We start from the raw sequence: 23,502 nt of genomic DNA on the forward strand, positions 1-23,502 counted from the left end.
GTCAGGGTGCAGTACTATTACAGGGGGCTGCAGTACTCGGGTGGTAATGGTCAGGGTGGATTAATATTACAGGGGGCTGCAGTACTCGGGTGGTAATGGTCAGGGTGGAGTAATATTACAGGGGGCTGCAGTACTCGGGTGGTAATGGTCAGTGTGCAGTAATATTACAGGGGGCTGCAGTACTCGGGTGGTAATGGTCAGGGTGGAGTAATATTACAGGGGGCTGCAGTACTCAGGTGGTAATGGTCAGGGTGGAGTAATATTACAGGGGGCTGCAGTACTCGGGTGTTAATGGTCAGGGTGGAGTAATATTACAGGGGGCTGCAGTACTTGGGTGGTAATGGTCAGGGTGGAGTAATATTACAGGGGGCTGCAGTACTCGGGTGTTAATGGTCAGGGTGCAGTACTATTACAGGGGGCTGCAGTACTTGGGTGGTAATGGTCAGGGTGGAGTAATATTACAGGGGGCTGCAGTACTCGGGTGGTAATGGTCAGTGTGCAGTAATATTACAGGGGGCTGCAGTACTCGGGTGGTAATGGTCAGGGTGGAGTAATATTACAGGGGGCTGCAGTACTCAGGTGGTAATGGTCAGGGTGGAGTAATATTACAGGGGGCTGCAGTACTCGGGTGTTAATGGTCAGGGTGGAGTAATATTACAGGGGTCTGCAGTACTCGGGTGGTAATGGTCAGTGTGCAGTAATATTACAGGGGGCTGCAGTACTCGGGTGGTAATGGTCAGTGTGCAGTAATATTACAGGGGGCTGCAGTACTCGGGTGGTAATGGTCAGTGTGCAGTAATATTACAGGGGGCTGCAGTACTCGGGTGGTAATGGTCAGGGTGGAGTAATATTACAGGGGGCTGCAGTACTCGGGTGGTAATGGTCAGGGTGCAGTACTATTACAGGGGGCTGCGGTACTCTGGTGTTAATGGTCAGGGTGCAGTAATATTACAGGGGGCTGCTGTACTCGGGTGGTAATGGTCAGGGTGCAGTAATATTACAGGGGGCTGCAGTACTCGGGTGGTAATGGTCAGGGTGCAGTAATATTACAGGGGGCTGCAGTACTCGGGTGGTAATGGTCAGGGTGTAGTAATATTACAGGGGGCTGCAGTACTCGGGTGGTAATGGTCAGGGTGTAGTAATATTACAGGGGGCTGCAGTACTCGGGTGGTAATGGTCAGGGTGCAGTAATATTACAGGGGGCTGCAGCACTCGGGTGGTAATGGTCAGGGTGCAGTAATATTACAGGGGGCTGCAGTACTCGGGTGGTAATGGTCAGGGTGTAGTAATATTACAGGGGGCTGCAGTACTCGGGTGGTAATGGTCAGGGTGCAGTAATATTACAGGGGTCTGCAGTACTCGGGTGGTAATGGTCAGGGTGCAGTAATATTACAGGGGGCTGTAGTACTCGGGTGGTAATGGTCAGGGTGCAGTACTATTACAGGGAGCTGTAGTACTCGGGTGGTAATGGTCAGGGTGCAGTACTATTACAGGGGGCTGCAGTACTCGGGTGGTAATGGTCAGGGTGGAGTAATATTACAGGGGGCTGCAGTACTCGGGTGGTAATGGTCAGGGTGGAGTACTATTACAGGGGGCTGCAGTACTCGGGTGGTAATGGTCAGGGTGGAGTAATATTACAGGGGGCTGCAGTACTCGGGTGGTAATGGTCAGGGTGGAGTAATATTACAGGGGGCTGTAGTACTCGGGTGGTAATGGTCAGGGTGCAGTACTATTACAGGGAGCTGTAGTACTCGGGTGGTAATGGTCAGGGTGCAGTAATATTACAGGGGTCTGCAGTACTCGGGTGGTAATGGTCAGGGTGCAGTAATATTACAGGGGTCTGCAGTACTCGGGTGGTAATGGTCAGGGTGCAGTAATATTACAGGGGGCTGTAGTACTCGGGTGGTAATGGTCAGGGTGCAGTACTATTACAGGGAGCTGTAGTACTCGGGTGGTAATGGTCAGGGTGGAGTAATATTACAGGGGGCTGTAGTACTCGGGTGGTAATGGTCAGGGTGTGTAGTAATATTACAGGGGGCTGTAGTACTCGGGTGGTAATGGTCAGGGTGGAGTAATATTACAGGGGGCTGTAGTACTCGGGTGGCAATGGTCAGGGTGCAGTACTAATTACAGGGGGCTGCAGTACTCGGGTGGTAATGGTCAGGGTGCAGTACTAATTACAGGGGGCTGCAGTACTCGGGTGGTAATGGTCAGGGTGCAGTACTATTACAGGGGGCTGCAGTACTCGGGTGGTAATGGTCAGGGTGGAGTAATATTACAGGGAGCTGTAGTACTCGGGTGGTAATGGTCAGGGTGGAGTAATATTACAGGGGGCTGTAGTACTCGGGTGGCAATGGTCAGGGTGCAGTACTAATTACAGGGGGCTGCAGTACTCGGGTGGTAATGGTCAGGGTGCAGTACTAATTACAGGGGGCTGCAGTACTCGGGTGTTAATGGTCAGGGTGCAGTACTAATTACAGGGGGCTGCAGTACTCGGGTGGTAATGGTCAGGGTGCAGTACTATTACAGGGGGCTGTAGTACTCGGGTGGTAATGGTCAGGGTGCAGTACTATTACAGGGGTCTGCAGTACTCGGGTGGTAATGGTCAGGGTGCATTAATATTACAGGGGGCTGCAGTACTCGGGTGTTAATGGTCAGGGTGCAGTACTATTACAGGGGGCTGCAGTACTCGTGTGGTAATGGTCAGGGTGCAGTAATATTACAGGGAGCTGCAGTACTCGGTTGTTAATGGTCAGGGTGCAGTACTATTACAGGGGGCTGCAGTACTCGGGTGGTAATGGTCAGGGTGCAGTACTATTACAGGGGGCTGCAGTACTCGGTTGTTAATGGTCAGGGTGCAGTAATATTACAGGGGGCTGCAGTACTCGGTTGTTAATGGTCAGGGTGCAGTACTATTACAGGGGGCTGCAGTACTCGGGTGGTAATGGTCAGGGTGCAGTACTATTACAGGGGGCTGCAGTACTCGGTTGTTAATGGTCAGGGTGCAGTAATATTACAGGGGGCTGCAGTAGTAGGGTGGTAATGGTCTGGGTGTAGTAATATTACAGGGGGCTGCAGTACTCGGGTGGTAATGGTCAGGGTGGAGTAATATTACAGGGGGCTGCAGTACTCGGGTGGTAATGGTCAGGGTGCAGTAATATTACAGGGGTCTGCAATAGTACGGTGGTAATGGTCAGGGTGGAGTAATATTACAGGGGGCTGCAGTACTCGTGTGGTAATGGTCAGGGTGCAGTAATATTACAGGGAGCTGCAGTACTCGGTTGTTAATGGTCAGGGTGCAGTACTATTACAGGGGGCTGCAGTACTCGGGTGGTAATGGTCAGGGTGCAGTACTATTACAGGGGGCTGCAGTACTCGGTTGTTAATGGTCAGGGTGCAGTAATATTACAGGGGGCTGCAGTACTCGGTTGTTAATGGTCAGGGTGCAGTACTATTACAGGGGGCTGCAGTACTCGGGTGGTAATGGTCAGGGTGCAGTACTATTACAGGGAGCTGCAGTACTCGGTTGTTAATGGTCAGGGTGCAGTAATATTACAGGGGGCTGCAGTACTCGGGTGTTAATGGTCAGGGTGCAGTACTATTACAGGGGGCTGCAGTACTCGGGTGGTAATGGTAAGGGTGGAGTAATATTACACGGGGCTGTAGTACTCGGGTGGTAATGGTCAGGGTGCAGTACTATTACAGGGGTCTGCAGTACTCGGGTGGTAATGGTCAGGGTGGATTAATATTACAGGGGGCTGTAGTACTCGGGTGGTAATGGTCAGTGTGCAGTACTATTACAGGGGTCTGCAATAGTACGGTGGTAATGGTCAGGGTGGAGTAATATTACAGGGGGCTGCAGTACTCGGGTGGTAATGGTCAGGGTGCAGTAATATTACAGGGGTCTGCAATAGTACGGTGGTAATGGTCAGGGTGGAGTAATATTACAGGGGGCTGCAGTACTCGGGTGGTAATGGTCAGGGTGCAGTAATATTACAGGGGGCTGCAGTACTCGGTTGTTAATGGTCAGGGTGCAGTAATATTACAGGGGGCTGCAGTACTCGGGTGTTAATGGTCAGGGTGCAGTACTATTACAGGGGTCTGCAGTACTCGGGTGGTAATGGTCAGGGTGGATTAATATTACAGGGGGCTGCAGTACTCTGGTGGTAATGGTCAGGGTGGAGTAATATTACAGGGGGCTGCAGTACTCGGGTGGTAATGGTCAGTGTGCAGTAATATTACAGGGGGCTGCAGTACTCGGGTGGTAATGGTCAGGGTGGAGTAATATTACAGGGGGCTGCAGTACTCAGGTGGTAATGGTCAGGGTGGAGTAATATTACAGGGGGCTGCAGTACTCGGGTGTTAATGGTCAGGGTGGAGTAATATTACAGGGGGCTGCAGTACTTGGGTGGTAATGGTCAGGGTGGAGTAATATTACAGGGGGCTGCAGTACTCGGGTGTTAATGGTCAGGGTGCAGTACTATTACAGGGGGCTGCAGTACTTGGGTGGTAATGGTCAGGGTGGAGTAATATTACAGGGGGCTGCAGTACTCGGGTGGTAATGGTCAGTGTGCAGTAATATTACAGGGGGCTGCAGTACTCGGGTGGTAATGGTCAGGGTGGAGTAATATTACAGGGGGCTGCAGTACTCAGGTGGTAATGGTCAGGGTGGAGTAATATTACAGGGGGCTGCAGTACTCGGGTGTTAATGGTCAGGGTGGAGTAATATTACAGGGGTCTGCAGTACTCGGGTGGTAATGGTCAGTGTGCAGTAATATTACAGGGGGCTGCAGTACTCGGGTGGTAATGGTCAGTGTGCAGTAATATTACAGGGGGCTGCAGTACTCGGGTGGTAATGGTCAGTGTGCAGTAATATTACAGGGGGCTGCAGTACTCGGGTGGTAATGGTCAGGGTGGAGTAATATTACAGGGGGCTGCAGTACTCGGGTGGTAATGGTCAGGGTGCAGTACTATTACAGGGGGCTGCGGTACTCTGGTGTTAATGGTCAGGGTGCAGTAATATTACAGGGGGCTGCTGTACTCGGGTGGTAATGGTCAGGGTGCAGTAATATTACAGGGGGCTGCAGTACTCGGGTGGTAATGGTCAGGGTGCAGTAATATTACAGGGGGCTGCAGTACTCGGGTGGTAATGGTCAGGGTGTAGTAATATTACAGGGGGCTGCAGTACTCGGGTGGTAATGGTCAGGGTGTAGTAATATTACAGGGGGCTGCAGTACTCGGGTGGTAATGGTCAGGGTGCAGTAATATTACAGGGGGCTGCAGCACTCGGGTGGTAATGGTCAGGGTGCAGTAATATTACAGGGGGCTGCAGTACTCGGGTGGTAATGGTCAGGGTGTAGTAATATTACAGGGGGCTGCAGTACTCGGGTGGTAATGGTCAGTGTGCAGTACTATTACAGGGGTCTGCAATAGTACGGTGGTAATGGTCAGGGTGGAGTAATATTACAGGGGGCTGCAGTACTCGGGTGGTAATGGTCAGGGTGCAGTAATATTACAGGGGTCTGCAATAGTACGGTGGTAATGGTCAGGGTGGAGTAATATTACAGGGGGCTGCAGTACTCGGGTGGTAATGGTCAGGGTGCAGTAATATTACAGGGGGCTGCAGTACTCGGTTGTTAATGGTCAGGGTGCAGTAATATTACAGGGGGCTGCAGTACTCGGGTGTTAATGGTCAGGGTGCAGTACTATTACAGGGGGCTGCAGTACTCGGGTGGTAATGGTCAGGGTGGATTAATATTACAGGGGGCTGCAGTACTCGGGTGGTAATGGTCAGGGTGGAGTAATATTACAGGGGGCTGCAGTACTCGGGTGGTAATGGTCAGTGTGCAGTAATATTACAGGGGGCTGCAGTACTCGGGTGGTAATGGTCAGGGTGGAGTAATATTACAGGGGGCTGCAGTACTCAGGTGGTAATGGTCAGGGTGGAGTAATATTACAGGGGGCTGCAGTACTCGGGTGTTAATGGTCAGGGTGGAGTAATATTACAGGGGGCTGCAGTACTTGGGTGGTAATGGTCAGGGTGGAGTAATATTACAGGGGGCTGCAGTACTCGGGTGTTAATGGTCAGGGTGCAGTACTATTACAGGGGGCTGCAGTACTTGGGTGGTAATGGTCAGGGTGGAGTAATATTACAGGGGGCTGCAGTACTCGGGTGGTAATGGTCAGTGTGCAGTAATATTACAGGGGGCTGCAGTACTCGGGTGGTAATGGTCAGGGTGGAGTAATATTACAGGGGGCTGCAGTACTCAGGTGGTAATGGTCAGGGTGGAGTAATATTACAGGGGGCTGCAGTACTCGGGTGTTAATGGTCAGGGTGGAGTAATATTACAGGGGTCTGCAGTACTCGGGTGGTAATGGTCAGTGTGCAGTAATATTACAGGGGGCTGCAGTACTCGGGTGGTAATGGTCAGTGTGCAGTAATATTACAGGGGGCTGCAGTACTCGGGTGGTAATGGTCAGTGTGCAGTAATATTACAGGGGGCTGCAGTACTCGGGTGGTAATGGTCAGGGTGGAGTAATATTACAGGGGGCTGCAGTACTCGGGTGGTAATGGTCAGGGTGCAGTACTATTACAGGGGGCTGCGGTACTCTGGTGTTAATGGTCAGGGTGCAGTAATATTACAGGGGGCTGCTGTACTCGGGTGGTAATGGTCAGGGTGCAGTAATATTACAGGGGGCTGCAGTACTCGGGTGGTAATGGTCAGGGTGCAGTAATATTACAGGGGGCTGCAGTACTCGGGTGGTAATGGTCAGGGTGTAGTAATATTACAGGGGGCTGCAGTACTCGGGTGGTAATGGTCAGGGTGTAGTAATATTACAGGGGGCTGCAGTACTCGGGTGGTAATGGTCAGGGTGCAGTAATATTACAGGGGGCTGCAGCACTCGGGTGGTAATGGTCAGGGTGCAGTAATATTACAGGGGGCTGCAGTACTCGGGTGGTAATGGTCAGGGTGTAGTAATATTACAGGGGGCTGCAGTACTCGGGTGGTAATGGTCAGGGTGCAGTAATATTACAGGGGTCTGCAGTACTCGGGTGGTAATGGTCAGGGTGCAGTAATATTACAGGGGGCTGTAGTACTCGGGTGGTAATGGTCAGGGTGCAGTACTATTACAGGGAGCTGTAGTACTCGGGTGGTAATGGTCAGGGTGCAGTACTATTACAGGGGGCTGCAGTACTCGGGTGGTAATGGTCAGGGTGGAGTAATATTACAGGGGGCTGCAGTACTCGGGTGGTAATGGTCAGGGTGGAGTACTATTACAGGGGGCTGCAGTACTCGGGTGGTAATGGTCAGGGTGGAGTAATATTACAGGGGGCTGCAGTACTCGGGTGGTAATGGTCAGGGTGGAGTAATATTACAGGGGGCTGTAGTACTCGGGTGGTAATGGTCAGGGTGCAGTACTATTACAGGGAGCTGTAGTACTCGGGTGGTAATGGTCAGGGTGCAGTAATATTACAGGGGTCTGCAGTACTCGGGTGGTAATGGTCAGGGTGCAGTAATATTACAGGGGTCTGCAGTACTCGGGTGGTAATGGTCAGGGTGCAGTAATATTACAGGGGGCTGTAGTACTCGGGTGGTAATGGTCAGGGTGCAGTACTATTACAGGGAGCTGTAGTACTCGGGTGGTAATGGTCAGGGTGGAGTAATATTACAGGGGGCTGTAGTACTCGGGTGGTAATGGTCAGGGTGTGTAGTAATATTACAGGGGGCTGTAGTACTCGGGTGGTAATGGTCAGGGTGGAGTAATATTACAGGGGGCTGTAGTACTCGGGTGGCAATGGTCAGGGTGCAGTACTAATTACAGGGGGCTGCAGTACTCGGGTGGTAATGGTCAGGGTGCAGTACTAATTACAGGGGGCTGCAGTACTCGGGTGGTAATGGTCAGGGTGCAGTACTATTACAGGGGGCTGCAGTACTCGGGTGGTAATGGTCAGGGTGGAGTAATATTACAGGGAGCTGTAGTACTCGGGTGGTAATGGTCAGGGTGGAGTAATATTACAGGGGGCTGTAGTACTCGGGTGGCAATGGTCAGGGTGCAGTACTAATTACAGGGGGCTGCAGTACTCGGGTGGTAATGGTCAGGGTGCAGTACTAATTACAGGGGGCTGCAGTACTCGGGTGTTAATGGTCAGGGTGCAGTACTAATTACAGGGGGCTGCAGTACTCGGGTGGTAATGGTCAGGGTGCAGTACTATTACAGGGGGCTGTAGTACTCGGGTGGTAATGGTCAGGGTGCAGTACTATTACAGGGGTCTGCAGTACTCGGGTGGTAATGGTCAGGGTGCATTAATATTACAGGGGGCTGCAGTACTCGGGTGTTAATGGTCAGGGTGCAGTACTATTACAGGGGGCTGCAGTACTCGTGTGGTAATGGTCAGGGTGCAGTAATATTACAGGGAGCTGCAGTACTCGGTTGTTAATGGTCAGGGTGCAGTACTATTACAGGGGGCTGCAGTACTCGGGTGGTAATGGTCAGGGTGCAGTACTATTACAGGGGGCTGCAGTACTCGGTTGTTAATGGTCAGGGTGCAGTAATATTACAGGGGGCTGCAGTACTCGGTTGTTAATGGTCAGGGTGCAGTACTATTACAGGGGGCTGCAGTACTCGGGTGGTAATGGTCAGGGTGCAGTACTATTACAGGGGGCTGCAGTACTCGGTTGTTAATGGTCAGGGTGCAGTAATATTACAGGGGGCTGCAGTAGTAGGGTGGTAATGGTCTGGGTGTAGTAATATTACAGGGGGCTGCAGTACTCGGGTGGTAATGGTCAGGGTGGAGTAATATTACAGGGGGCTGCAGTACTCGGGTGGTAATGGTCAGGGTGCAGTAATATTACAGGGGTCTGCAATAGTACGGTGGTAATGGTCAGGGTGGAGTAATATTACAGGGGGCTGCAGTACTCGTGTGGTAATGGTCAGGGTGCAGTAATATTACAGGGAGCTGCAGTACTCGGTTGTTAATGGTCAGGGTGCAGTACTATTACAGGGGGCTGCAGTACTCGGGTGGTAATGGTCAGGGTGCAGTACTATTACAGGGGGCTGCAGTACTCGGTTGTTAATGGTCAGGGTGCAGTAATATTACAGGGGGCTGCAGTACTCGGTTGTTAATGGTCAGGGTGCAGTACTATTACAGGGGGCTGCAGTACTCGGGTGGTAATGGTCAGGGTGCAGTACTATTACAGGGAGCTGCAGTACTCGGTTGTTAATGGTCAGGGTGCAGTAATATTACAGGGGGCTGCAGTACTCGGGTGTTAATGGTCAGGGTGCAGTACTATTACAGGGGGCTGCAGTACTCGGGTGGTAATGGTAAGGGTGGAGTAATATTACACGGGGCTGTAGTACTCGGGTGGTAATGGTCAGGGTGCAGTACTATTACAGGGGTCTGCAGTACTCGGGTGGTAATGGTCAGGGTGGATTAATATTACAGGGGGCTGTAGTACTCGGGTGGTAATGGTCAGTGTGCAGTACTATTACAGGGGTCTGCAATAGTACGGTGGTAATGGTCAGGGTGGAGTAATATTACAGGGGGCTGCAGTACTCGGGTGGTAATGGTCAGGGTGCAGTAATATTACAGGGGTCTGCAATAGTACGGTGGTAATGGTCAGGGTGGAGTAATATTACAGGGGGCTGCAGTACTCGGGTGGTAATGGTCAGGGTGCAGTAATATTACAGGGGGCTGCAGTACTCGGTTGTTAATGGTCAGGGTGCAGTAATATTACAGGGGGCTGCAGTACTCGGGTGTTAATGGTCAGGGTGCAGTACTATTACAGGGGTCTGCAGTACTCGGGTGGTAATGGTCAGGGTGGATTAATATTACAGGGGGCTGCAGTACTCGGGTGGTAATGGTCAGGGTGGAGTAATATTACAGGGGGCTGCAGTACTCGGGTGGTAATGGTCAGTGTGCAGTAATATTACAGGGGGCTGCAGTACTCGGGTGGTAATGGTCAGGGTGGAGTAATATTACAGGGGGCTGCAGTACTCAGGTGGTAATGGTCAGGGTGGAGTAATATTACAGGGGGCTGCAGTACTCGGGTGTTAATGGTCAGGGTGGAGTAATATTACAGGGGGCTGCAGTACTTGGGTGGTAATGGTCAGGGTGGAGTAATATTACAGGGGGCTGCAGTACTCGGGTGTTAATGGTCAGGGTGCAGTACTATTACAGGGGGCTGCAGTACTTGGGTGGTAATGGTCAGGGTGGAGTAATATTACAGGGGGCTGCAGTACTCGGGTGGTAATGGTCAGTGTGCAGTAATATTACAGGGGGCTGCAGTACTCGGGTGGTAATGGTCAGGGTGGAGTAATATTACAGGGGGCTGCAGTACTCAGGTGGTAATGGTCAGGGTGGAGTAATATTACAGGGGGCTGCAGTACTCGGGTGTTAATGGTCAGGGTGGAGTAATATTACAGGGGTCTGCAGTACTCGGGTGGTAATGGTCAGTGTGCAGTAATATTACAGGGGGCTGCAGTACTCGGGTGGTAATGGTCAGTGTGCAGTAATATTACAGGGGGCTGCAGTACTCGGGTGGTAATGGTCAGTGTGCAGTAATATTACAGGGGGCTGCAGTACTCGGGTGGTAATGGTCAGGGTGGAGTAATATTACAGGGGGCTGCAGTACTCGGGTGGTAATGGTCAGGGTGCAGTACTATTACAGGGGGCTGCGGTACTCTGGTGTTAATGGTCAGGGTGCAGTAATATTACAGGGGGCTGCTGTACTCGGGTGGTAATGGTCAGGGTGCAGTAATATTACAGGGGGCTGCAGTACTCGGGTGGTAATGGTCAGGGTGCAGTAATATTACAGGGGGCTGCAGTACTCGGGTGGTAATGGTCAGGGTGTAGTAATATTACAGGGGGCTGCAGTACTCGGGTGGTAATGGTCAGGGTGTAGTAATATTACAGGGGGCTGCAGTACTCGGGTGGTAATGGTCAGGGTGCAGTAATATTACAGGGGGCTGCAGCACTCGGGTGGTAATGGTCAGGGTGCAGTAATATTACAGGGGGCTGCAGTACTCGGGTGGTAATGGTCAGGGTGTAGTAATATTACAGGGGGCTGCAGTACTCGGGTGGTAATGGTCAGGGTGCAGTAATATTACAGGGGGCTGCAGTACTCGGGTGGTAATGGTCAGGGTGCAGTAATATTACAGGGGGCTGCAGTACTCGGGTGGTAATGGTCAGGGTGTGTAGTAATATTACAGGGGGCTGCAGTACTCGGGTGGTAATGGTCAGGGTGGAGTAATATTACAGGGGGATGCAGTACTCGGGTGGTAATGGTCAGGGTGCAGCTCTATATGATGGGGGTCTGGCAGTGATGTGTGCCCATCACCTGTTGAGCTGCTTTTGCAGTTGGTCCAGCCTGTTCCCTAATTCACATTTTTGCCGCCGGCTGAGGGAAGGCACAGGAGCGTTGGGGGTGGAGTGGGTGGGTATGGTGCATCGCGGCAGCTCCTGGTACTGACGTCCATGCCGATCCCCCCAAAAGCTAAAGATGTTTGATACGCCGGAGAATGCTCCTGGAGAGAAGGACACAGCGTGAGCTGTGGATACACGTGATGGACGGGCACTGACAGCAGAGTTCCCTCGCACAGTACCTGACAGGTGATTGCACACGTCTCCCCCGCTCTGATCGCCCTCTGCCTCTGCTCCGCTCGCTGCTGTGAAGTTACTGCATGTTGCATGTGTTGGTGACAGCTCAATGGTGCTGGACACCGGTGCCGGCTGCTCATCATCGCTGGACGCTGGGCTGGACGGGGGGCTGCTGTGCTGCTCGCCCCAATTCGTAGCCCCCGGCCCCAGATTGTTTCGGATCAGCCTGCTCGCCCTCTGTCCTTTCCTGACCTCCCCGACATTGTCAGCATCTGGGGGAGCACAGAAAATGTAGATATATATTACCAACCACCCCCCACCATGCAAGGAAGAGCCCTCCAACTTCAAGATTTATGACAAGAACCTGTCCTAGAGAAATCATGCATGGTACATACCTCTGCTGCGTGGCTCATAAGTAAGTGCCACCCTTACCTTTCTCCGTCCGTCTGCGGAATGACAGCTTGCGTCGTCTGAGCTTGTTAAATCCGCTGTCGGACTCGTCGCTGCTCGGGGATCCGGGGATCATATTGGTCTGAAATGAAAAATTGCAGAAAAACTGATGTGAGAAACTATTTGGCGGGAAACTCCGATGCACAGTAAAGCAGCACATTTCTGCATGCAGCTCTGGCTGTAACTGGAGTATAAGGCATGATAAAACTCATATATATTTACAATAGGTAAAGGAAGGCTTTCACAGAGGTTAGCATGTGTAACCATGGCAGAGAATGTGTCATGGCCCAGGGGCATCATGAGCACCCCACGAGGCTTGTGATTGCTGGGTTACACTCACGTCTCGCAGGTTAAAGGTGATCTCTAAGCTGGACCAAAAGTAATCGGAGAATTCGGGATACATGTCAAGCACTTCCAGCAAGTCTTCCCGGTGAATCTTGTGAAGGTCGCAGTAGGTCAAGGCTCGGACGTCAGCGTTGGACTTTCCGGGTCGGGCATACAGATTGAGGGGCTCTCCAAAGATATCATTCTTCCCTGTGAAGTAGATGACATGGTCAGAAGGGTCCGCTGCACTGACAGAGGGGCACAGTACAGGTGTCTTCTGAATACTCACCCAGTATGGCAACCACCACGTCCCCACGTAAAATCTCAATGGATCCCCGGGACAGGAAGTACAGAGCAGTAAGGACATCGCCTGCGTGCACCAGGGTGTCCCCAGGAGGAGCATGGGTGGTCTTAAACTTCATGGCCAGGGCCCGCAAACAGCCCTTTGCGGCTCCTTTGAAAGGTTTACAGTTCTGAAGAAGACTTCTGTTCAGATGGAGACAAATGTCCGCCTGGAGGCACTCGGGGAATCCCTTCAAGACCTGGGGAAGGCGGACACAAAATATCCCAAAGTATGAGAAAGACGGGACGAGAGAGAGGGAACAGAGACCAGAGATAATGATGTACGGAAGATGGCGAAGAAAGGAGAACATAAGTGACTGTGGGTACAGAAGACAGGAGGACATGAGTAATGGTGGAGACAGGAGAAAATGAGTGATGGTGGAGACATAAGCCAGCAGGACATTAGCGATGGTGGAGACATAAGCCAGCAGGACATTAGTGATGGTGGGTACAGACAAGAGCATATGAGTGATTGTGGGGACAGAAGACAGGAGGACATGAGTGATTGTTGGTTTATAAGTCAAGAGGACACGAGTGATGCTGGAAACAGGAGGACATGAGTGATGGTGGAGACAGAAGACAGGAAGACATGAGTGATTTGGGGACATAAGACAGAGGGAACATGAGTCATGGTGGAGGCAGAAGAACATGAGTGATTGTGTGGACATAAGTGATGGTATGTACAGAAGACAGGAGGACATGAGTGATGGTGTGTATAGAAGACAGGAGGACATGAGTGATGGTGTGTATAGAAGACAGGAGGACATGAGTGATGGTGTGTATAGAAGACAGGAGGACATGAGTGATGGTGTGTATAGAAGACAGGAGGACATGAGTGATGGTGGAGACAGAAGACAGGAGAACATGAGTGATGGTGGAGACAAAGATAGGAGGCATGAGTGATGGTGGAGACAAAGATAGGAGGCATGAGTGATGGTGGAGACAAAGATAGGAGGCATGAGTGATGGTGGAGACAAAGATAGGAGGCATGAGTGATGGTGGAGACAGAAGCACACCTGTGATTGTGAGGACATGAGACAGGAGGACATGAGTGATTGATTGTGGAGATATAACACAGGAAGACATGAGTGATGGTTGAGACAAAGACAGGAGGAAATGAGTGATTGTGGGGGCAGAAGACAGGAGGACATGAGTGATGGTGAGAGGATAGGATGGAGGACACAGAATGACAGAGTAATGCTGCACTCACTGCATTCATGTCGATGCCATTGGTATAAGACCACGCATGTTGGAAATACTCCTCTAATCGCTGACGCAAGGGGTTAGGAATCTGATGGAAACGGATGAACTCGCGGACGCGCAGCATCTGGGTGTGATATCGGGCAGTGCCGGAATACAGGCGCTGGATGATTGCAGAGACATTCCCGAAAATACTGGCATACATGAGTGCTGTGGAAACGAAAGACCAGAGTTAGGAAAAAAAGAAAGTAACACAGGCTGTATCTCAGGATCAGTAATGTAATGTATGTACACAGTGACTGCACCAGCAGAATAGTGAGTGCAGCTCTGGGGTATAATACAGGATGTAACTCAGGATCAGTAATGTAATGTGTGTACACAGTGACTGCACCAGCAGAATAGTGAGTGCAGCTCTGGAGTATAATACAGGATGTAACTCAGGATCAGTAATGTAATGTATGTACACAGTGACTGCACCAGCAGAATAGTGAGTGCAGCTCTGGAGTATAATACAGGATGTAACTCAGGATCAGTAATGTAATGTATGTACACAGCGACTGCACCAGCAGAATAGTGAGTGCAGCTCTGGAGTATAATACAGGATGTAAGTCAGGACCAGTAATGTAATGTATGTACACAGCGACTGCAGCAGCAGAATATTGAGTGCAGCTCTGGAGTATAATACAGGATGTAACTCAGGATCAGTAATGTATGTACACAGTGACTGCACCAGCAGAATAGTGAGTGCAGCTCTGCAGTATAATACAGGATGTAACTCAGGATCAGTAATGTAATGTATGTACACAGTGACTGCACCAGCAGAATAGTGAGTGCAGCTCTGGTGTATAATACTGGATGTAACTCAGGATCAGTAATGTAATGTATGTACACAGTGACTGCACCAGCAGAATAGTGAGTGCAGCTCTGGTGTATAATACTGGATGTAACTCAGGATCAGTAATGTAATGTATGTACACAGTGACTGCACCAGCAGAATAGTGAGTGCAGCTCTGGTGTATAATACTGGATGTAACTCAGGATCAGTAATGTAATGTATGTACACAGTGACTGCACCAGCAGAATAGTGAGTGCAGCTCTGGAGTAGAATACTGGATGTAACTCAGGATCAGTAATGTAATGTATGTACACAGTGACTACACTAGCAGAATAGTGAGTGCAGCTCTGGGGTATAATACTGGATGTAACTCAGGATCAGTAATGTAATGTGTGTGCACAGTGACTGCACCAGCAGAATAGTGAGTGCAACTCTGGAATATAACACAATTTATAAATCTGGATGCTTATAGAAATTATTACTAAATTTAACTTGTAAAATTCTGCTCAGTGGTAATTATATGGTGACAAACGCTCCTTGCAATGGATGCAATTACCTACTGTCCACTAGGTGGCAGCTCGTCTCATAATAATTTTTAATATGGAAATTCAATAAGAGTCTTCACTTTGGAGCAGGACAGTCAGCTCTGAATATAAATCTCTGCCCCCGGGTGCAGCTTGGGATGTGTTATTTACAATTGAGCATAGAAAAAACAAAAGGACTGACGTCACTGAGATGAAGCTGCAGCAAATGTCAGCCTCAGGGTACTGGGGATTTGCACAAAGTAGAAAAGGATAGGAAGAGCAAGACAGGTGCAGGACCTGGGGATGGTTCTGAGTCTGTGACAGACGGAGTACGTGTGGTGCCCAATGCGAGGACATCTAATGTCATGTCCTTAATGAACGTGGCACTTGCTATTTGATTAGTCTCATCTGCCCCGTTGTGTACAGCGCCTCTAGTGGACGCCTCTCCATCCACCAGCATTCCTCCGAGGATGCGCAGATCAGAGCATGGAGGTCACAGAGAAATCTATACCGATCCATGAGAAATGCATCAAGTGTTACGTACAGGCAGTGAATGAAGGGTCACTGCTGCCAACACGCAGCACGTAGAGGGTTAAATACCACCAGCATATCATACAGAGGAGGAATACTGCACAGTGTGACCTGCACCGACACCGACCACCACCGAGCAGGACAAAGAGGTACAAGGTGCTCAGAGACAGGGCCGAGGTGAGGAGGCTGAGCCCGACCACCACTGAGCAAGACACAGAAGTACAAGATGCTCAGAGACAGGGCCGAGGTGAGGAGGCCGAGCCCGACCACCACTGAGCAAGACACAGAAGTACAAGATGCTCAGAGACAGGGCCGAGGTGAGGAGGCCGAGCCCGACCACCACTGAGCAAGACACAGAAGTACAAGGAGCTCAGAGACAGGGCCGAGGTGAGGAGGCCGAGCCCGACCACCACTGAGCAAGACACAGAAGTACAAGGTGCTCAGAGACAGGGCCGAGGTGAGGAGGCCGAGCCCGACCACCACTGAGCAAGACACAGAAGTACAAGGAGCTCAGAGACATGACCGAGGAAAGGAGGCTGAGCCCGACCACTACTGAGCAAGACACAGAGGTACAAGGTGCTCAGAGACATGGCCGAGGTGAGGAGGCTGAGCCCGACCACCACTGAGCAAGACATAGAAGTACAAGGAGCTCAGAGACACGGCCGAGGTGAGGAGACTGAGCCCGACCACCATCGAGCAAGACACAGAAGTACACGGTGCTCAGAGACATGGCCGAGGAAAGGAGGCTGAGCCCGACCACCATCGAGCAAGACACAGAAGTACACGGTGCTCAGAGACATGGCCGAGGAAAGGAGGCTGAGCCCGACCACTACTGAGCAAGACACAGAGGTACACGGTGCTCAGAGACACTGCCGAGGTGAGGAGGCTGAGCCCGACCACCACTGAGTAAGACACAGAAGTACACGGTGCTCAGAGACACGGCCAAGGTGAGAAGGCTGAGCCCGACCACTACTGAGCAAGACACAGAGGTACACGGTGCTCAGAGACATGGCCGAGGTGAGTGAGGAGGCTGAGCCCGACCACCACTGAGCAAGACACAGAAGTACAAGGTGCTCAGACACAGTCGAGGTGAGGAGGCTGAGCCCGACCACCATTGAGCAAGACACAGAGGTACAAGGTGCTCAGGGACACGGCCGAGGTGAGGAGGCAGAGCCCGACCACCACTGAGCAAGACATAGAGGTACAAGGTGCTCAGAGACATGGCCGAGGTGAGGAGGCTGAGCCCGACCACCACTGAGTAAGACACAGAAGTACACGGTGCTCAGAGACACGGCCAAGGTGAGAAGGCTGAGCCCGACCACTACTGAGCAAGACACAGAGGTACACGGTGCTCAGAGACACGGCCAAGGTGAGGAGCCTGATCCCGACCACCACTGAGCAAGACACAGAGGTACAAGGTGCTCAGAGACATGGCCAAGGTGAGTGAGGAGGCTGAGCCCGACCACCACTGAGCAAGACACAGAAGTACAAGGTGCTCAGACTCAGCCGAGGGGAGGAGGCTGAGCCCGACCACCACTGAGCAAGACACAGAGGTACAAGGTGCTCAGAAACACGGCCGAGGTGAGGAGGCAGAGCCCGACCACCACTGAGCAAGACATAGAGGTACAAGGTGCTCAGAGACATGGCCGAGGTGAGGAGGCTGAGCCCGACCACCACTGAGCAAGACACAGAGGTACAAGGTGCTCAGAGACACGGCCGAGGTGAGGAAGCAGAGCCCGACCACCACTGAACAAGACACAGAGGTACAAGGTGCTCAGGGACACGGCCGAGGTGAGGAGGCAGAGCCCGACCACCACTGAGCAAGACATAGAGGTACAAGGTGCTCAGAGACATGGCCGAGGTGAGGAGGCTGAGCCCGACCACCACTGAGCAAGACACAGAGGTACAAGGTGCTCAGAGACACGGCCGAGGTGAGGAAGCAGAGCCCGACCACCACTGAACAAGACACAGAGGTACAAGGTGCTCAGAGACATGGCCGAGGTAAGGAGGCTGAGCCCGACCACCACTGAGCAAGACACAGAGATACAAGGCGTTCAGAGACACGGCCGAGGTGAGGAGGCTGAGCCCGACCACCACTGAGCAAGACACAGAAGTACAAGGTGCTCAGAGACATGGCCGAGGTGAGGAGGCTGAGCCCGACCACCACTGAGCAAGACACAGAGGTACAAGGTGCTTAGAGACACGGCCGAGGTGAGGAGGCTGAGCCCGACCACCACTGAGCAAGACACAGAAGTACAAGGTGCTCAGAAACACAGCCGAGGTGAAGAGGGTCAGGGAAAGAGCCCCTGGTCCCAGATCACCCGATAGCTAAGTCATGACAGGCGGCCATATTACTATACACACTGTTCAAAAAAATAAAGGGAACACTAAATTCCCACATCCTAGATATCACTGAGTGAAACATGGATGTGAAGAACGGTGGACTGCTGCCGCCAAATTGTGACGGACAGCGGACCCTGTGCCACCAATAGGTCATAATCCCACCACTGACACGGGTGTATCAGCGGACGGAGGGACACGACACACAGCCGGCACACGGCTATCACAGGCACAGTGGGGGCTTATCTTAGTTATCCCACCACTGGCACCATGTGACAAAAATACAGCAAGTTAATCTTGCTCTGACAATTTACCGCAGGGGGGTATTTTGGATGCCCCACCACTGCTAACAGCCTTCCAAGAACTGCGGGGATTTATGTAAACTGTGTTCCAAATTATTATGCAAAAAGAGTTTCGGAGTGATAAGGTTAGAATGTTTTTGTTTGTCATTTACACTCATTGATAGTGATGTGTGTCCGGGCTCTTTATATCACTGAAAGCAATTGCAGAGACCTGTGCACATTAGTTTGGCAGGTGTGCCCAAATAAAGGCAAGACTACTGAAGGAGGCTGTTCCACATTATTAAGCAGCCGACATTTTTTGCCAAAATGGGAAAGAAAAAGGATGTGTCGGCTGCTGAGAAGCAACAAATTGTGGAGTATTTAGGTGAAGGCATGACTACAATCAACATTGCCAAGACACTTCATCGTGATCATCGCACAGTCAAGAAGTATGTCGCTGATTCCCAGCACACACGTGTGCGTGCTGATAAGGAAAAATTGAGGACTCTTTCCAACAGGCAATTGCGTCAGGTTAAAAGAGCAGCTGCAAAAATGCCTCGTCATAGCAGCAGACAAGTTTTTGAAGCTGCTGGTGCCTCCAACGTCCCCCGAACAACAAGATGCAGTGTCCTTCAGGGGTTTGCAGCTGTGTGTAAGCCATCCTGTCCACCACCTCTATCCACTGCACACAAGCAGAAACGGCTCCAGTGGCCAAACGAGACATGAAGACTGATGACTGCCGTGCAACGCTCGATGGACCAGATGCATGGAGTGGAGGATGGCTGGTTGATGGACGCCCCATGAAAACATGGCTAAGGCGCCAACAAGGAGGAGGTGGAGTCATGTTTTGGGCTGGAATCATGGGGAGAGAGATTGTCGGCCCCTTTAGGATCCCTGAAGGGGTAAAGATGAACTCCATAATCTATGTGCAGTTTCTAGAACAGCACTTCCTGCCATGGTTCAAGAGGAAGAACCGTGCTTTCCGCAGCAAGATCATCTTCATGCCTGATAATGCGCCGTCTCATGCTGCAAATAACACATCTGCATCTCTGGCTGCTATGGGCAGAAAAGAGGACAAACTTCTGGTGTGGCCACCATCTTCCCCTGACCTCAACCCCATTGAGAACCTCTGGAGCATCATCACAAGGAGTGTCTATGATGGCGGGAGGCAGCTCACATCTAAGCAACAGCTCTGGGAGGGGATTCTGTCCACAGGCAAAACAATGGGAGCACAAACCATCCAAACACTGACAAATTCAATGGACGAGAGAGTTCAAAAGCTTCTTTCCAACAAGGGTCCTATGTGCAAATGTAACATCACCGAGAATAAAGTTTTGACTTGAAAACTGTTTGATTTCATTTTGTAATAAGCTGATAATGCTTATCATTCCACAATTCACCATTTTTTGTTCAAAATAAAAATAAAAAGGTTGAAAACTCTGCTGTGCATAATAATGTGGAACATGCATTGTGAGAGTTTCTTATTTTTAATAATATACTGTTTTCATAGGCAGTTTGTTCAAAAACATTGCAATTATACTAGAATATTAGATGACTGGAAAATAACAATGACTGCAATTCATATAGGGAATTTAGAGAAAATAGGAGGAAATATTTTTGCATAATAATTTGGAACACAGTGTATATAAATCTGGATGCTTATAGAAATTATTACTAAATTTAACTTGTAAAATTCTGCTCAGTGGTAATTATATGGTGACAAACACTCCTTGCAATGGATGCAATTACCTACTGTCCACTAGGTGGCAGCTCGTCTCATAATAATTTTTAATATGGAAATTCAATAAGAGTCTTCACTTTGGAGCAGGACAGTCAGCTCTGAATATAAATCTCTGCCCCCGGGTGCAGCTTGGGATGTGTTATTTACAATTGAGCATAGAAAAAACAAAAGGACTGACGTCACTGAGATGAAGCTGCAGCAAATGTCAGCCTCAGGGTACTGGGGATTTGCACAAAGTAGAAAAGGATAGGAAGAGCAAGACAGGTGCAGGACCTGGGGATGGTTCTGAGTCTGTGACAGACGGAGTACGTGTGGTGCCCAATGCGAGGACATCTAATGTCATGTCCTTAATGAACGTGGCACTTGCTATTTGATTAGTCTCATCTGCCCCGTTGTGTACAGCGCCTCTAGTGGACAACTCTCCATCCACCAGCATTCCTCCGAGGATGCGCAGATCAGAGCATGGAGGTCACAGAGAAATCTATACCGATCCATGAGAAATGCATCAAGTGTTACGTACAGGCAGTGAATGAAGGGTCACTGCTGCCAACACGCAGCACGTAGAGGGTTAAATACCACCAGCATATCATACAGAGGAGGAATACTGCACAGTGTGACCTGCACCGACACCGACCACCACCGAGCAGGACAAAGAGGTACAAGGTGCTCAGAGACAGGGCCGAGGTGAGGAGGCTGAGCCCGACCACCACTGAGCAAGACACAGAAGTACAAGGTGCTCAGAGACATGGCCGAGGAAAGGAGGCTGAGCCCGACCACTACTGAGCAAGACACAGAGGTACAAGGTGCTCAGAGACAGGGCCGAGGTGAGGAGGCTGAGCCCGACCACCACTGAGCAAGACACAGAAGTACAAGGTGCTCAGAGACATGGCCAAGGTGAGGAGGCTGAGCCCGACCACCACTGAGCAAGACACAGAAGTACACGGTGCTAAGAGACATGGCCAAGGTGAGGAGGCTGAGCCCGACCACCACTGAGCAAGACACAGAAGTACAAGATGCTCAGAGACAGGGCTGAGGTGAGGAGGCTGAGCCCGACCACCACTGAGCAAGACACAGAAGTACAATGAGCTCAGAGACACGGCCAAGGTGAGGAGGCTGAGCCCGACCACCACTGAGCAAGACACAGAAGTACAAGATGCTCAGAGACAGGGCTGAGATGAGGAGGCTGAGCCCGACCACCACTGAGCAAGACACAGAAGTACAATGAGCTCAGAGACACGGCCAAGGTGAGGAGGCTGAGCCCGACCACCACTGAGCAAGACACAGAAGTACAAGATGCTCAGAGACAGGGCTGAGGTGAGGAGGCTGAGCCCGACCACCACTGAGCAAGACACAGAAGTACAAGGAGCTCAGAGACACGGCCAAGGTGAGGAGGCTGAGCCCGACCACCACTGAGCAAGACACAGAAGTATAAGATGCTCAGAGACAGGGCTGAGGTGAGGAGGCTGAGCCCGACCACCACTGAGCAAGACACAGAAGTACAAGGAGCTCAGAGACACGGCCAAGGTGAGGAGGCTGAGCCCGACCACCACTGAGCAAGACACAGAAGTACAAGGTGCTCAGAGACACGGCCAAGGTGAGAAGGTAGAGCCCGATCACCACTAAGCAAGACACAGAGGTACAAGGTGCTCAGAGACACGGCCGACGTGAGGAGGCTGAGCCCGACCACCACTGAGCAAGACACATAAGTACACGGTGCTCAGAGACACGGCCAAGGTGAGGAGGGACAGGGAAAGAGCCTCTGGTCCCAGATCACCCGACAGCTAAGTCATGACAGGCGGCCATATTACTCAAAAAAATAAAGGGAACACTAAATTCCCACATCCTAAATATCATTGAGTGAAACAAGGATGTGAAGAACGGCGGACCGCTGCCGCCAAATTGTGACGGACAGCGGACCCTGTGCCACCAATAGGTCACAATCTCACCACTGACACGGGTGTATCAGTGGACGAAGGGACACGACACACAGCTATCACAGGCACAGTGTGGCTTATCTTAGTTATCCCACCACTGGCACCATGTGACAAAAATACAGCAAGCTAATCTTGCTCTGACAATGTACCGCAGGGGGGGTATTTTGGATGCCCCACCACTGCCAACAACCTTCCCAGAACTGCGGGGATTTATATATATCCCACTTTCTCAGTTCCACTTTGGAACTCGCAGCTCTCCGGCGCCCCCCTTACCCTCAGGTCAGTCAGGGAACTGCACCTAGGATAATTAGTCGCCGGACGGGCTGCTAGTTGTGCACGGGCAATTAGACTACTGCAGTAAGGGAATTATCAATGCTGTGGCCTCAACAATCATTCAGCAATTTAAGACCCTTCTGTACTGCCAGCTAGCCTCGCCAGCCGCGCACACCACGCTGCCACCAGCCACGCTTTACTTAATCAAAGAGTTAATTAAGAGGGTCCACGGCAAACCCCTGAAATTAGTAGCGATTATCTAAAAAAGGCGCATAGTTCGTTTCTTAGAGCATGGAGACAGAGCTAATAGATTTTATCATTTATTCCCAAAAGAATGCGGGCAGTGATTACATAGATAAAAGTTGCTATAAAGTTGAGACATTACATATATACAAATATAAAACAAAGTGGATGAAAGAACAGAAAGTAACACTCACATGTGCGTAGCTGGTATTAGGCAGACCATGTGGCTGGGGGAGGGGCACTTAACCAAACGTCCCCACTCATCGACACGTCTCTCTGGCAGGAGGACTCCAGCTGAACTGACTGGAATTTGGTAGGGAATACCTATAGCCTAGGGTCTGTGACCTCACGAAATGGGTGGTCGGTCTGGTGAGGTCCAACCCCCCTTCACTCTCAGTTATAACTTAACTAAAAAGGTTATGATAACGATATCTTAATGGGGGAAGCTCGTAAGAACTCACCAAGGGTATCATGTTTCCCAGTGTAACGAACCCAACAAGAAAACATCAAGAATGCACTAAATAGGACACTCCATTTGGGAGCAATCCATATCTCAATTTCTGGAAGTCCGAGAATCGTCAAACTTAGGGGTTTAGAAAGCTGGCTTCGTGCCCTTTGCAGAAATGTGAGTTTCATATCTCTGTCACAAGCGAAGTGCGCGCTAGGCTTCTTTTAATATTTCCTATACCTGTATTCAAGCTTCATGGTTTCAGAACAAAGCAATGCTTTCCCTTGCAGGGGGGAAGGCTGCGAGAGGAAATGGACGGTTTCATGTTACCAGCAAGCACAGAGCTGATAGGGAGGGGGGGTTGCAGATACATGATAGGCTCGTCTCCTCAGTGTGTAGCAATGGGAGATTTCTAGAAGGTTCTAGAAACATCATAC

At 50.8% G+C, this 23,502-nt stretch overlaps 1 protein-coding gene across 4 annotated transcripts in view; it reads right to left on the bottom strand.

Annotated features, from left to right (window-relative positions):
* KCNH2 (potassium voltage-gated channel subfamily H member 2) overlaps positions 1-23,502 on the bottom strand; it is a 316,360-nt gene that overhangs the window by 15,114 nt on the left and 277,744 nt on the right. For all 4 annotated transcript variants that reach the window (XM_073582209.1, XM_073582210.1, XM_073582208.1 and 1 more), the window contains 6 exons: positions 13,926-14,125; positions 12,663-12,915; positions 12,390-12,583; positions 12,032-12,131; positions 11,605-11,871; positions 11,340-11,526 (listed from right to left, as the gene is read on the bottom strand). In XM_073582209.1, coding sequence (XP_073438310.1) covers positions 11,340-11,526; positions 11,605-11,871; positions 12,032-12,131; positions 12,390-12,583; positions 12,663-12,915; positions 13,926-14,125 — 1,201 coding nt within the window. The remainder of the gene's footprint in view (positions 1-11,339; positions 11,527-11,604; positions 11,872-12,031; positions 12,132-12,389; positions 12,584-12,662; positions 12,916-13,925; positions 14,126-23,502) is intronic.

The sequence above is a fragment of the Dendrobates tinctorius genome, unplaced genomic scaffold, assembly GCF_039654945.1.
Source record: "Dendrobates tinctorius isolate UK_male_01 unplaced genomic scaffold, ASM3965494v1 ptg000070l, whole genome shotgun sequence".
In the NCBI taxonomy this organism is placed as follows: Eukaryota; Metazoa; Chordata; class Amphibia; order Anura; family Dendrobatidae; genus Dendrobates; species Dendrobates tinctorius.